Below are 15,093 nucleotides of genomic sequence, written 5' to 3' on the forward strand. Positions count from 1 at the left end.
ACATAACTACCAATTATATTCCTAGACATAGAAACCCAAAACCCATGGCCGTTTAGTCAATTGTGACTCATGGCAACCCTAGCTATATATGGGACAGAAATTAAAACATATATCCACATGGTGCATAATGTTCATAGTAGAACATGGAAACAGCCCAAGTGTTCATCAAAGATGAACTGATAAATAAAATGTACATTCATATAATGGAATCTTATTTTACAAATTATTGACACATGCTGCAACATTGATGAACATTGAAAGCATTATTCTAAGTGAAAGGAGCCAATCACAAAGTACACAATGTACTATTCTATTTATAGGAAATGTCCATAGTAGGCAAATCTATAGAGACAAAGTAATTAGTGGTTACCAGGGACCAGGGATAGAGTGGAGAGTAGGGAGATTGGTAGGTGATAGGTAAGGAGTGGCAAGGAATTTATTCTAAAAATTAAATAATGTAAATGTCCTAAAATTGGTTGTAGAGCAAATGTACAACTCTTTGAATAAAATAGAAGCCAATAAATGTATCCTTTAAATGGTGAATTTTATGGTATATGAATCATATCTCAATAAAGCTGTTAAGAAAGAATATTCACTTGATACTGTTAAAATCTTCCAAAAGGCAAAATGGCAGTAGATACATTAAAATTTCCAAATATTCTTGATATTGAATCCAAAAGTTTTGTTCTAAAGAACTTCATCTTAAAAAAAAAAGAACTTAACCTTAGAGCATAATTAGGGGGCAAATATCTGTAATAGCTATATGTAGAAATCTCAATGTCAAAATATCAAGGAAACAAAGAAATATCAGACAAAAGAATTCAGTTAAAAATAGCTCCATAGCATATAAACAAAATAGCAAACATTAAAATCAAGCAGATGATAACATGGAAATCTTCTGGATGGTTTATTAAGTGAAAAAAAAAACACCACCCTGCATGCATTGAACTTCACATCTCAAGAACTGTAACAATTGCTCTCAAGTAAATAATGCATTTCTTAATGCATAATTTATTCTCAAGTAAGAAATGCGCAGTGCAAAACTGATGAGGATACAAACACAACATAAAGCAGTACGTACAAGCGAAAAATTCGTGCATCTAAAAGGAACCAAGGAAAATGTGTATCGCGCAAATGGGTTGTTGAAAAACTCAAAGCAGTCATAAAACTCCTAAAATGTGGATTTCACTCCGTGAGTGGTGGTATATTTGTCTGGTTCGTTTGAGTTGTACTTATAAGACACACACAGTGTCGGCATAGTGAAATGTGTTATTCTTGCTCACAGAAAACAATCAGTAAGCAACAGGAGCAGATTTATGATGATCCAGTTCCACTCTGAATTCAGAAAACTGTTCATAGAGAATGTAGACTCAACTGTATTGACCTCACTTTACATCACAAGAAATGGATCTGCTAAGGGAGCCTGTGTACCCTTTCTAAAAGCAAATGTCACTTGATGTGAGGGCCATGTTATGGCTCAGTTTTCATCTCAAGAAACTCAAACTCAATTCCGACTCATACCGACCCTATGAGACAGTAGGACTGCCCTGTGTTTTCTGAGACTGTCACTCTTTAAAGAAGCAGAAAGCCAAGTCTTCCTCCTGTGGAGCAGCTGGTGGGTTCGAACTACTGACCTGTGGTCAGCAACTTAATGAATAATCACTATGCCACCAACCCTCCCACTCAGTTATCACAGGTACCCTCAAAGCTGTTGTGTTGCGTAGTCTAGAGTTCAGGCTGGTCCAGGGCTGTTCCCAAGGTTGTTGGTTGAGACCTTTGGGTTAAGTCTGGCATCAGTTGTCACCAAGCGCTGTGCCTCACACGGCTCTAGGAACAGAGTTGCAGTATCAGCCATCCCTGTGCTGGGTTTGGCCATTTCTGCTTTTGGACATCATGCCACATACGCTGCTCTGCCTTGACCTTGCCACTTGGCTCTTGCTGTCGATGTTCTCAGTGTGACAGCCCTTTGCCCAAGGACAGCTCTTTACAGGTCTAGGAGGTTCTGAGAGCAATGCCTCATTTCTCAAAGACATGCTTACCTTCCACTTCTTTTTTGATCAAGAGACTCCAAAACCCAAATATTGGAAAATGTGTCTATTTCAAGGCAGGACTTTCTTGGCGCCATGGCAGCCCCATCAGCCCTCCTACTTGGATTGTGAACTCCGAGCCTGTGAAGCCACACAAGGGAGTCCATTGTGCCGCAGTGTTAGAATGCAAGGAGGTTTTTTGGATGGCACATGGAAAGACTTTTTTTGATGTTTTTGTATTCATTCACTACATCATAAGAAACTGTCTAGAAAAGGAAGATAGCAATTCTTTGAAAGACTTTCACATCCCTTCCATTTTTTAAAGCAATTTTCTAATAATATATCCTCTTGTTACAAAAACAGGCAGAAGGCCAGAGTGTGCCTGAAAGCCGTACTTTGTTACCTTCTGGGAAGTCGTGGAGCTTTTGCATGTCTCCTTTCATCTCAGCTCGGAAAGCAGCAGGCTGCAGCCTGAGACGAGCATAATCAAGAGCAAAAGAATTGCTCATCAGCATGAGCAAGACCTTTGAACCTAGGTAATTGGCTACTTCCTGATGAAATCCGTCCGTCTGAGCGAGATTGTGTGTCTCATCTAAGGGCTGCAGGATCCACTATTGATAAGCAAAAGAAGGAACCAAAAACCCAAGCCAAATTCACTGCCACCAAGTCAATACTGACTCGTAGTGACACCTCCTATGGGTTTCCGAGGCTATAACTGGTTACAAGAGTAGAAAGCCCAGTATTTCTCCCACGGCGCTGCTGGTGGCTTCAAACTGCCGACCGTGCAGATTATAGCCCAATGTGTAATCACTACACCACCAGGACTCCTTCAAAAGAAGGGACGACATGGCCAATTCTAGATGAGAGACAGTATCAGCAGATGAGAAATTTCTTTTGGGGGGATATTTGGTGTGTCAGGAGCGCTGGTGACATAGTGGTTATGAGTTGGACTGTGACGGAAAGTCCCTTAAACCGTTACCGTCTCAGAACTCACAGGGGAAATTCTCCCCTGTTCTATAGGGTCAATATGAGTCAACATGGACTCAAGGGCAGTGAGAGTGACTTCGGTGTATGAGTTGAAAATATGATGATTCCCGCCAATCCTGGAGCAGCCTTGCCTAGATGGATAGCCTGAATGACTTTCACCTCACCTTATATAGGATTCAGAGCCAGAGCCCTCGTGGCTTTGGGGACTGTTAACCATATGGTCAGTAGTTTGAACCCACCAGCAGCTCCTTTGGAGAATGCTGAGGCTTTTCCTGTTCCTGCAGAGACGTGCAGCCTCAGAAACTCAGAGGCGCAGTTCTACTCTGGCCAATAGAGTCACTAGGAATTTGAATAGACGTGATGACAGTGAGTTTGATTTTGAGCTTTTGGAAAACCCTATGGGAACAAATAGTCTCACCTTTCTTCTGAGAAATGACTGGTGAATTTGAACTGCTGATATTGCACTTAGCTTACCTGTATAACATATCCTTGTCAAATATTGTCTTTGAGCCCCATCCAGTTATAATATTTATAGTAAAGTTGTTATTTGAAAGTTAAAATAAGACAAGTGACACAGTACTGTGTAAATTTTGCGTTTTATAATGGGAGTTTTAATGGTGGAATTCCACAGTTCAGCATTATGGTCCTGGCTCATTCCTCTCTTTTCTTCTGCTTATGTGGCCCCATTCCAACATTACAGAACTCACCCATTGTCCCAGGCTTATTCCAAGCTTAATTCGTGCTCTGTGAACTTCTCACCCCTCAGTGTTTCCACTTTTATGGACAGCTAAACGGAGACTATTTTAGTACCTCACTTTAATATCCGGCCATGTGTTCTTTGTGGAAAACATTTTGAAAAATGTGAATTAGCTGGAGGTTTACCTTTCAGATCATCGATTTTGAATTCAACAATTAAAACTACTTATCAGTCCTCCCATTACCTTACCCGACACCTTTCCTTTGAATTCTTTTTTTCTCTCTTATAAATTATCTTCTCCTTCACCTAAGTTAATACCTGTCAACCTTCTAGCCTGTTGTTTTATTTGCCTTTCCCATATTGCCCTTGCCCTCCTGTTGTTGTTGTTCGGTGCTATCGAGTCAGTTCTGACCCATTGAGACCCTATGCACAACAGAATGAAGCACTGCCTGGTTCTGTGCCGGCCTCACAATTGTTCCTGTGCTTGAGCCCATTGTTTCAGGCACTGTCTCCATCCATCTGCTGGATGGCCTTCCTCGTTTTCACTACTGCTGTGCATTATCAAGCATTAGTTCCTCTAAAGACCGGTCTTTCCTAGTAACACCTTTCTGGTATTCTCTGCTTTGATCCAACAGTGATATCCCTTGTTCCATATCCTCTTCTGAATCTTGCCTGTCCGTCAATGCACTGATTCAACCATTTTGGATGACTGTGATAACCTCTAAATTCTGTTCCCTTTGGTATGAAATTTTTGTCTTGTTTTGTTTTTTCCCACCAATCGTGGTCTCATATAATATTTATCTATTTGTAATAAACTAATTTCACTCAACATGATATATTCCAGGTCCATCCATGCCATGAGGTGCTTTGTGATTTCATCATTGTTTTTTTTAGTGATGCATAATATTCCATTGTGTATATGTATCACAGTTTCTTTACCCGTTTTCCTGTTGATGGGCATTTAAATTGTATCCATCTTCTTTCTATTGTGAACAATAGTGTAATGAACCTGGGTGTACATATGTCTGTTCATGCCATGACTCTTGCTTCTCTAGGGTGTATACCCAGCAAAGGAATTGCTGAGATGTATGGAATTTCTATTCTCAGTTGTTTGAGGTGACACAATGTCACTTTCCACAGTGGCTGTGCATATTATAGTCACACTAGCAGTGTATGAGGGTTCTAATCTCTCCACATCCTCCCTAGCATTTGTTGTTTTCTGTTTTTTATTAAAAATTATTTTTAAAGATCATTATATTGGGGACTCCTACCGCTCTTATAATAATCCATACATCAATCGTATCAAACATATTTGTCTATATGTTGCCATCATTATTTTCTACCTATTTGAGTCCTTGGTATCAGCTCCTCTTTTATCCCTCCCTCCCTCCTCCCACCCTCGTGATCCCTTGATAAATGATAAATTATTATTATTTTCATATCTTACACTGACTGCTGTCTCCCTTCCCCTATGGTTTCTGTTGTTCCTCCCCCTAGGGGTGAAGAGGTATGTGGTTGTGGCTTGATGATTGATTGTGATTGGTTCTCCCTTCCTCCCTTCCTCCCTTGACCTTCTCCTTGGTACCGCTACTCCCATTTCTGTCCCTGAGGGGTTTATCTCACTTGGATTCCATGTGTCCGGAGCTCTTATCTGTGACATTGTACATGCTCTGGTCTAGCTCAAAGTGAAAGGCTGGACTGGGGTCATGAAAGAGGGGGGTGAGGAAACCTCAAGGAACCAGAGGAATATTGTGTGTTTCATTGGAGCTATACTGTGCCCTGGTTGACTCATCCCTTCCTTGTGACCCTTTTGTGAGGGGATGTCCCATTGTCTACAGATGGGTTTGGGGTCTCTGCTCTGTCTCTCCTTGTTCTCATTTCTGCTGCTTCTTCTTCTTTTTTAATGGCTGTCAATGTTGGTGTAAGGTGGTGTCCCATTGTTGTTTTGATTTGCAACTCTCAAAAGGCTAGTGATCTTGAGCATTTTTTCCCACATGATTGGTAGTCATTTGATGTCATGTTTGATGAACTGTCCATATCCTTTTCCCATTGTGTTATTCATCTTTTTCTTACTAACTTTTCATTAGATTTTAAGCCATTGTCATGATGTCCTCCCCTATTCTGTGGGTTCTCTTTTTACTCTCAACGAAGTCTTTTGTTGCACACAGTGTCTTATTTTTAGTAGGTCCCACTCATCTATTTTGTCTTCTACTGTGTGTGTCTCTTTCACTGTATTTGATAATGTGTCTTTGCTCTGCACCAGGGCCCTGTAATGTGGCTCTATCTTCTCATTGTTGGTCTTTCTAGGTAGGACCCCCTGGAGGTGTATTGATTATGGATTAGACTACTAACCAGAAGGCAAGCAGCTCAAAACCACTAGTCACTCCAGAGGAGAAAGACTTACTTGGCTTTCTACTTCCTTAGAGTGGCTTGGAAACCCACAGGGATAGTTCTACCCTGCTCCTATGAGTCAGAATTGACACGATGGCAGTGAGTTTGGTTTTAGAATTTGGGTCTTTATAGCTCTAGGATTTACATTTATGTCTTTGATCCATCTTGAGTTCATTTTTGTATATTGGATGAGGTATGGGTCTGTTTTATTCTTCTGCAGATGAAGATCCAATTTTTAGCAGCACCATTTCTTAAAGAGACTACCGTATATACTCGAATATAAGCCGACAGAGTATAAGCCGAGGTACCTAATTATTACCTGGGAAACCAGAAAAACTGATTGACTCGAGTATAAGCCTAGGGTAGGAAATGCAGGATGTGAATTAACACAGAGACCAGAGGGGAGAGACAGAGCACAGCCACAGACACATCCTTACCAGTTCAGCTGCATGCGTTAGTGAATCACTACTGGTGCTTCTGCGAATTGGAGCCGTCCACGTCATAGGGCAGCTCTGATTGGTTAAATGTGAGTAAACAAATATTCAAAGCCCTGCAGTGTCAGCGGGCTTTGAATGAACAGAGGAGGAATGGCAATCACCCACGAGATAACAGGCGCTCGCCCCGTTACCTGGTGGTGGGGGGCAGTGAGATGTTATACCTCAGTAAAGTTTTTGGTTGTAATATTTTATGTTGGGGGGGTTCTGTTTTGATGTCACCCCTTTAATCTCTTATTCTTGCATCTTCTCTTTCTTCAGTTTGCCAATTTTGCTAATTCTTTCAAATACTCTTTTTGTCATATTGATTTTTCCTATTGTTTTTCTCTTTTCCAACTTATTTCTGCTTTCCTCTTTATGACCTCTTTTCTCTTGGTCATTTAAATTTTATTTCATTACTCTTGTTCTAGTTGTTGATGATGCTGAGGGAAGGTGTTGATTTTGGTTCTATGTTCTTTTTTTATATGTGTGTTTACTGTTATGAATTGCCCTCTGAATGCCGCTTTTGCTGTGTTCCAAAGGTTTGGGTATGTTGTGATTTCATTCTCACTTGTCTCAAGGAATTTAAAATTTTTGTTCATGATTTCATCAGTTACTCAGTATTGTTTAATCAGTGTGTCTTCGGTTTCCATGAATTTGATTTTCTGTTCTTGCTCTTCCTGCAATAAATGGCAAGAGAAGTTGCCATATCTAACCTCTTCTAGCTTCCCTGTTGACACAAGGCAAGAGTGAGATTTGCTTTCACACTTGATTCTTTGCTACCTGTTCAGACACTCACTGTTCTTCTCTTGCCACTCCACGCGTACACTGGGTTGGATAATCTGGTGCAGTGGCCACACAGAAGTCCCAGACAATATTCACTATGAAGGTTGCTTATTCGGGAAGGCTTGATGGCAGTGTGTGAGTGTGAGTGATTAGGGAAGGCAATAGAGAGAGGTTGGAGACGGAGGCGCAGAAGGAGATGAGGCTCCATCAGGAATGAGAAGTATAGGGAGGCTTTATTAAGGCGAGGGAAAACCCCCGGACGAGTTCCACAACCCGAGTTAGGTCCGGGAAGTCTCAGCTTGTCGGTGAGGCTGTGGGAGATATATAGGGCTCGAGCTAAGGAAGTATACGTTGACAGAAGGGAGAATTTTTATTGCTTGCAGCTGCAGGCCCTTGAGTCAGGATGCGACCCATGGGAAGTCATCTTGTTGTTCTCAAACTGCTCTCTGGAGTGCTGGGAAAGGGGCTATATATGAACTGGCCTGGGAAGATAAATTGCTTCCTAGGGTGCTGGGGAAGGGGCTACACAAACCTGGCCTGGAGAGAAAAGCTTTTTAGGGTATTGGGGCATGAGTTGCGTAGTTCAATAGGTCATCCACCCTCCCAAGAGGCTGGGAATGGGGGCTGTGAAGGTTCATCTTCCTGAGGAGCTGGAGAGGAGGTGGTGGGGCTACCCGGTCCGGCCCTGGCTCAAATAGGTTACCACAAGTCAGGATAGTAAGTGTCAGCCCTTGGTTTCCTCAGCCAGCAGTCAACTGTTTCTCTCCAGTTCTCAGCCTCTCAGCCACATGGTAGCCAAGTGTCTCTTCTGCCCTGTATCTCAACCATGTGGCCCCTCAGCCTTGGTTTTTATGGTCCAGGAAACCAGTCCATCTGTCACTCTGTCCCATCGTTCCATCATCTTGAACCAGAGTGCCTCTGTAGTCTCAGTGCTGCTCCTGTGAGTGAGCTGCATTCTCAGGGCTTGGCATCCATGGTCACTTCACACAAAGGTCTTGGGAATGATCTTCCAACATGGCCCTGGGATTTCTCTGCTGTTCCTTCAAATATGGCTCATCCTTAGAGGCAGGGAGTGACAATGAACACGGACCTCCAGTAGTGTGACACCTGCCCAGTCCCATTCAGTCTGTTGGGCGACGTTACATAGACTTGAGTAGATGAGCCATATTCAGACATTTCACTCCAACACACTTCCTAGTGTTGTGTTCTAATTTATAGCATTTTGGTCTGAGAAAGTAGATCTTAATATTTTTTAATGTTCTAAGGCCTAGTTTGTGTCCTAGCACATAGTCTATTCTAGAGAACGTGTCTGCACTGGAGAGAATTTATACTATGTTGTCATTGGACAGAATGCTCTGTATCTAACTAGAGGTCAATTTGATTGTGTTGTTTAGTTCTTTGGTATCTTTACTGAGTTTCTTTCCCAACGATCTGTTCTTTCTGGAGAGTAGTGTCTTAGTTTTCTACTGTCATTGTTGTATTGCCTATTTCTATTTAGTTCTATAAGTGGACTATAGAGTTCTAACTAGTTCTACAAATACTTGTGCATTTCAAGGGCCTTTCCTCGGATAACTAAATATTTACTATGGTGTGTACTCTTGTTCTGTTGTTCCTTTAATCATTATGTAATGCCCTTCTTTTGCCTTGAAGTTGATTTTGTCAGCGAATACTATTGCTATTCCTGCTTTTTTGGGGGGGGTGGGGGATAGGGTTGGCACTCACTTGATATATTTTTTCCATCTTTTGATTTATATGCTGCCTATAAGAAACACGCCTTAAATACAAAGACAAAAATAGACAAAACAATCAAAGGATGGAAAAATATATCATGTGAATACCAACCTGCCCCACCCATTAAAAAGCAGGAAGATATATTTCATTGTGCTTTGAAAACACAAAGGGATTTGTCTTGACTACATGAACCTTGAGTATGTTTGTCTAAGAAATATTCTGCATGTGTTTAAATTAATATATTGTGTGCTTAACATATTGTTTCCCCAAAACTGGAAAAAAGGATTTCAGTATAATGAGGATTATGTGACATTCGCTGAGAATAGCTGAGTGCAATCTGTGCCTTATGCAAGTTCTTAGCTGTAAATAAAACTCAAGGCCATATGGAAGATTCTGATAAATGACTTGTCAATCATAGACTACCTAGGAATGTGGGTATAAAAATTAATAAAATATGCCCGCTAGAAGTAGATCCTGATGAACATTTTTACCCTGAAGATGATTGTTCCATTGGAAAGAAATTTCTTAGGAGGAAAATACACCAGGTTATTGGGACCAGCATAAGATAAATTTTTAAAATGCAATGCTTCTGAATAAGTCATATTGTCCTTTTATTGCCACTGTTATTTTTATCCTATGTTAAATGATTGAATTTCAGTTTATGCCCATTACAAATAAATAGAAACTGATGTTAAAATAAGTAAATACGGATCCATGAAAAACAGAACTGCCACTGTGGGTGTTCAAGGACAACTCTTTTGGGAATAAAGAAGCCAGCTAGTGGCTTCAGACTCCTGACCTTGTAGTCAGCAGCCTGTGCTACCCAGAGTTTCCAGGGATTGAGAGGCAGCGGTGGGGCCATCACAAGGGAATACTCCATGGTTTAAAACCAGGTACATTCATCTGTGCAGCAGTGTATCCCAAGCAACTGTACTATTGTTCATTCCATCCATAGAAAAAAATTAGTTGGAACAATGCTTGTGACACTTATTAATTTTATAAAACACATTGTACTTTTAATGAAGTATTATTACTTACCTCAGTAAACAAACATGTAACATAAAGAGACAAAGTGCCAAACAACCAGAGGGTGACACACTGTCATTCGTTTCAGCTTTGTGTCACACCCCAAATTTCCACGGCATATTATGTGTGAATTATGGAATTCCTGAAAGTGTTCAAAGAGCTAAAAATATTGTCAGAACCATTGCTCTTAGTTTAGAAGCAGTGGAAAGGGGGTTTTCATTTTCATTTTATTAGGGGCGCATACAACTCTTATCACAATCCATACATATATCAATTGTGTAAAGCACATTTGTGCATTCATTGCCCTCATCATTCTCAAAACATTTGCTCTCCACCCAAGGCCCTGGCATCAGCTCCTCATTTTTCCCCTCCCTCCCTGATTCCCCTCCCTTATGAACCCTTGATAATTTATAAATTATAATTTGTCATATCTTGCACTATTGGACGTTTCCCTTCACCCGCTTTTCTTTTTTCCGTCCCCCAGGGAGGAGGTTATATGTAAATCCTTGTAATCGTTTCCCTCCGAAAGGGGTTTTTCAAAGATGAATATAATATGTTCAGAGAAGAGGAATTACCTGTTTCTAATATATCAGCCACTGTGACTGTTTTCTAACTGGTCTACCTCTAAAGGAATGGGATCCTTTCCTGCAGTGAAAAGATGGTTATGTACAAACCACACAGCTGGCAATGCTTGGAGAAAAGTGAAGAAAATTTCAAGTGAGGACCACAATCAAGAAGTAACATGGAAAGATCTCTCTCTCTCTTTTTCTTTTGGCAACACCTTAAATAACAGTTTTATGGTTTTTTTGGTAAAGTATTAATATTTTTTCATTAAGATAGTTCAAGTAGAGAGATGTTTTGAGAATGATGATGGCAACAAACGTACAAATGTGCTTGACACAATGGATGTATGTATGGATTATGATAGGAGTTGTATGAACCCCAATAAAATGATTTAAAAATTTTAACTCTTTCTTATAATTTAGTTTTGTGTACCTTTTTTATTGCTCTTCTTTAAGAATAAATGCATAAATAATAAATTACCTTTTGATATATATATTTAATACTTAAAACAGGTCTTAGAGCAGCAAACTGGTTGTTAAATTGTTTGAATTCCAGCACTGGACTTGTCTCTGGAGAAAGACATCATGCTTGATAAAGTGTAGGCACAGAAAAAGGAGGCAGGCTCTCAATGAGATGTATTGATATCGTGGCTGTGACAATGGGCTTAAACACAGCGACAATTGTGAGGATGGCATAAGGCCAGACAGTGCTTCATTATGCTGTACATGGGTCACTCAGAGTCAGAATGAATTTGACGGCACGTAACAACAGTAACAATAAGGAAAAATGCGTGGAGAAGTCTAAGTGCTAGTGATAAGGTGTTTATCCTTGACAATTCAAAATGTTTTATTCCCTCCTGCTTTTCAATTTTGCCTTTCATAATTTTTAATAACAAACATGTCAAAGGCAAGAATAAAATTATATTATGGGGCCTACATGTAAAGATGTACCTAGTAATGACAACAACACAGGAAAGAGGGAAGGAATGCAATACATGTAAAATGCATTGTATGTTACTGAAGTTACCAACTTATCCTAGAATGTTACAACTATAAGCTGTTAAGTGTTATCTTCATGAGAACCACCAAGACAACATATTTTACAAATTTAAAAACCGATAAAGTGAGCCAAAAAGTTCCGTGCAATAAACCAACAATAAAAAGAACCATTAGTAAAGAACGAAGAAGGCTTAAGACTCACAGCAATACATAACAAAATGGCAGAAATAGTCGCTTATTATTCAGTAATTACAATGACTGAAAACTTATTAAATGCTCCAATCAAAATCTGGAGGGATAAAAAAAAGCAGAATGGATAAAAATACATGATCCTTGTATATGCTGTTTACAAGAGGCACGCATCAATCCCAAAGATACAAATAGGTTGTAAATAAAAGGATAGAAAAAATATTCCATTCAAGTAATAACCTAGGGAAAGTTGAATGTCAATCTTAATATTTTATCTTACAGTAGACTTTAAGATAAAATTTTTATAATAGATAAAGATGAGTATTAATAGTGATAAGAGGTTCAATTAATTAAGACATAATAATAATAATAATCAAATATACAAGGGGGTACCCTCATAAAAACCAGATGTGATGTGAGGGGGATAGTGCATGTGGAGTTGGTTCCACAAAGTCAGACTGTTAAGCTTTTTATTTGCAGGTTCTGGAAAGATTCCTTAACAGTGTGGGACAAAAAAGGGCCTGATTTGTGGCAGACAGGGGCTGGTTTTGCCACCATGACAATGCACCTGCTCACGTAGCCATCTCAGTGCACCAGTTTGTGGCAAAAACCGCATGTTTCTCTTGCCTCACACACCTTACTCACTTGACCTGGTTCCATGCAACTTCTTTTGTGTCTGCGAATACAGGGGGATCTGAAAGGACAGTGATTTGACAATGTAGAAGAGGTGAAGGAAAAAACGATGGAGCTGCTTTCAGCCATCTATTGACAGATGAGTTTGAAAAATGTTTCCAAGAATGGAATTCCAGATTTGACAAATGTATTAAGTGCAATGGAGAGTAATTTGATGGTGATAAGGTTGTTTTGTAAAAGAAAATGTTTTTAAGTAAATATATAGCTTTTGGGAGGGGATTTCAGATTTGGGAGTGGTACCACTTTGTATGTATCCATTATTCAGCCAATGCCATCCAGTAAGTTCTGACTCCCCCAAGGAGTAGTAGTAGTTTGGGCTGGTAGTTTTGAACTACTGACCCTGTGGTTAGTAGCCCAATGATTAACCACTAAACTATTAGGGCTCTGATTCCAACAATTGCCCCCAAAGCAAACTCACTGCCATCTAGTTGATGCTGACTCATGGCAACCCTATAGGACAGGGTAGAACTCCCTCGATGACTTTGTGGGAATAGAAAGTTCCGTCCTCCCAATTCCAAAATGAGGTCACCTAAATATATAAATATTGATAGGAGAAAGAGAAAGTAACAGAATAATACTTGGAGACTTCATGTATACCACTTTTAGCATTGGATAATTTTAAAAAAGAAACAATAGTTTATTTTATTTTTTACTCAATTGACCAAGCTGCGGAATCCTAAGGCCCCAAGTGTTGCATCTTAATATTTCCATTCAACAAGACCTTGCATTTGATTATTCCTGGTGCATAACAGTTGATTCTCCAGTGGTTCCCATTTGCCAGCCAGTTTGGCATGGTGACTGTTCCCTTGAGGCACTCTATCAAATGAATCCTCATTCCAGGGCAACATCACATCCCCAGTCCAGCCACCTCTAGCAGGGTTGGCCAAGGAGTCCTGCTTTGGCTGCTAGAGTTTCATTCTGCTGAATATGCTATTCCTGCCATCTCATGGTATTCTTAGCGCCATTTAAAAATATTTCGGTAAGCAATGCTCTGAACATGTAATCTCTTGAAGTTTTACTTCTCTTGTTGTGAATTCTTTAACACAGTCCAAAAAGCAGGTTTCTTTAAGTTTATTGTAGGTTCCAAGACATTCCTTAAACTGTTTTATCTGTATTTGTGCAGCCACCTTCTTGGGTGTGTTAGAGTCTCCTTTTCTGATGCCTGATTCTCGTTTCTGCTCTGGAATAACCATTGTTCAACCCTCCCTTGAGTTCCCCCAGCAAGCGTGGGTTCTTACGCACAGGTTCCTTCATCCGATGATACCAGTAGAGTCTGGAGGCGCTTCACTGCCAGTAGAGTTTATGGGCAGAGGGTCACAGGAAACGGGAGCACCAGTATTGGATAAATTATCTAGATAATACTATCAATAAGGAAACAGGGGAACTGAATGAGACTATAAATCAACTAGACTTAAGAGCAGAGTACTCCACCTGAGAACACCACAATAGAGACTCACTCTTGTGCTCATGAATCATTCTTCAAAATAGACCATTCACTTGTTCATGAAACAAGTCATGATACATTTTTAATATAGATTATGCAAAAAATTTTAAAAAGAGATTATGCAAAGTAACTTCTCTGATCACTGTGGAGTGAAAGAAGTATCAATAACAGGAAAGAAATCTGGAAAATACAAACATGGAAAATAAGCAACATACTATTGAACTAGCAATTAGCTAAGGAAAATAAATTTCTTAGAGTCAAATGAAAATGAAAGCACATCATAACATGGGCTACAGCAAAGCCAGTACTCATAGGGAAGCAGGGGGAAAAAAGGGAAAAATCTCAAATTAATAACCTAACTTGATAACTCCAAAAACCAGACAGAGGAGAGCAAACTAAGTATGAACCATTTCATAGAATGGAAATGACAAAGATCAGAACAGAAATAAATGTTAAAAATTTTAATTAATCATTTTATTAGAAGCTCTTACAAATCTTATAACAATCCATAATTCAACTGCATTAAGCACACTTGTACATATGTTGCCATCATCATTTCCAAAACATTTCTTTCAACTCCTCTTTTTTCCCCTCCCTCCTACCCCTGCCGTCCCTCATGAATCCTTGATTAATTATATATTATTATTGTTATTTTGTATCTTACACCATCTCTTGTCTCCCTTCACCTAAATTTCTATTATTTTTTTTTAATTTCTATTATTTAATCAATAAAATTAGAAGTTGATTATTTGAAAGAAAATCCATAAAATTGACAAACTTTAGATAGAATGGCCAAGAAAATATGAAAATAAACAAAAATTTTAAATGAAAGAAGAGACATTACAACTAACCCAGGTTCTAGGGGGGGAAAGACTCCAAGTTCAAATATATTTTAAAGAGACCTCTCTCTCTTTTCTTTTTTTTCAAAAGTGCCGATTTTTATTTTCTTGCTGGGGGAGCTGCAGCTGCCTCCAAGCATTAGGGGAAGAGGTGGTGGTACCCCAGGACCCTCGTGAGTCTAACCTGAGAGGCTGGAGCTGAAGGGAGCAGGGGTCCAGGGAGCAGCCAGGAGTCCATTCTGGCGGGC

General features: G+C 39.7%; 2 protein-coding genes across 2 annotated transcripts in view; one reads left to right on the top strand and one right to left on the bottom strand.

Moving 5' to 3' along the window:
• The window catches only part of NIPA1 (NIPA magnesium transporter 1), a 63,988-nt gene that overhangs the window by 34,612 nt on the left and 14,283 nt on the right, over positions 1 to 15,093 (top strand). The gene's annotated exons all lie outside the window — the stretch shown is intronic.
• Positions 13,433 to 13,755, bottom strand: LOC142430981 (mitochondrial import inner membrane translocase subunit Tim9-like). Its single transcript, XM_075536036.1, has 2 exons — positions 13,569 to 13,755; positions 13,433 to 13,485 (listed from the first exon to the last, which is right to left on the bottom strand). The coding sequence occupies exons 1-2, from the start codon at positions 13,753 to 13,755 to the stop codon at positions 13,433 to 13,435; spliced, it is 240 nt and encodes a 79-aa protein (XP_075392151.1).

Source organism: Tenrec ecaudatus, chromosome 17 (assembly GCF_050624435.1).
Source record: "Tenrec ecaudatus isolate mTenEca1 chromosome 17, mTenEca1.hap1, whole genome shotgun sequence".
Classification (NCBI taxonomy): Eukaryota; Metazoa; Chordata; class Mammalia; order Afrosoricida; family Tenrecidae; genus Tenrec; species Tenrec ecaudatus.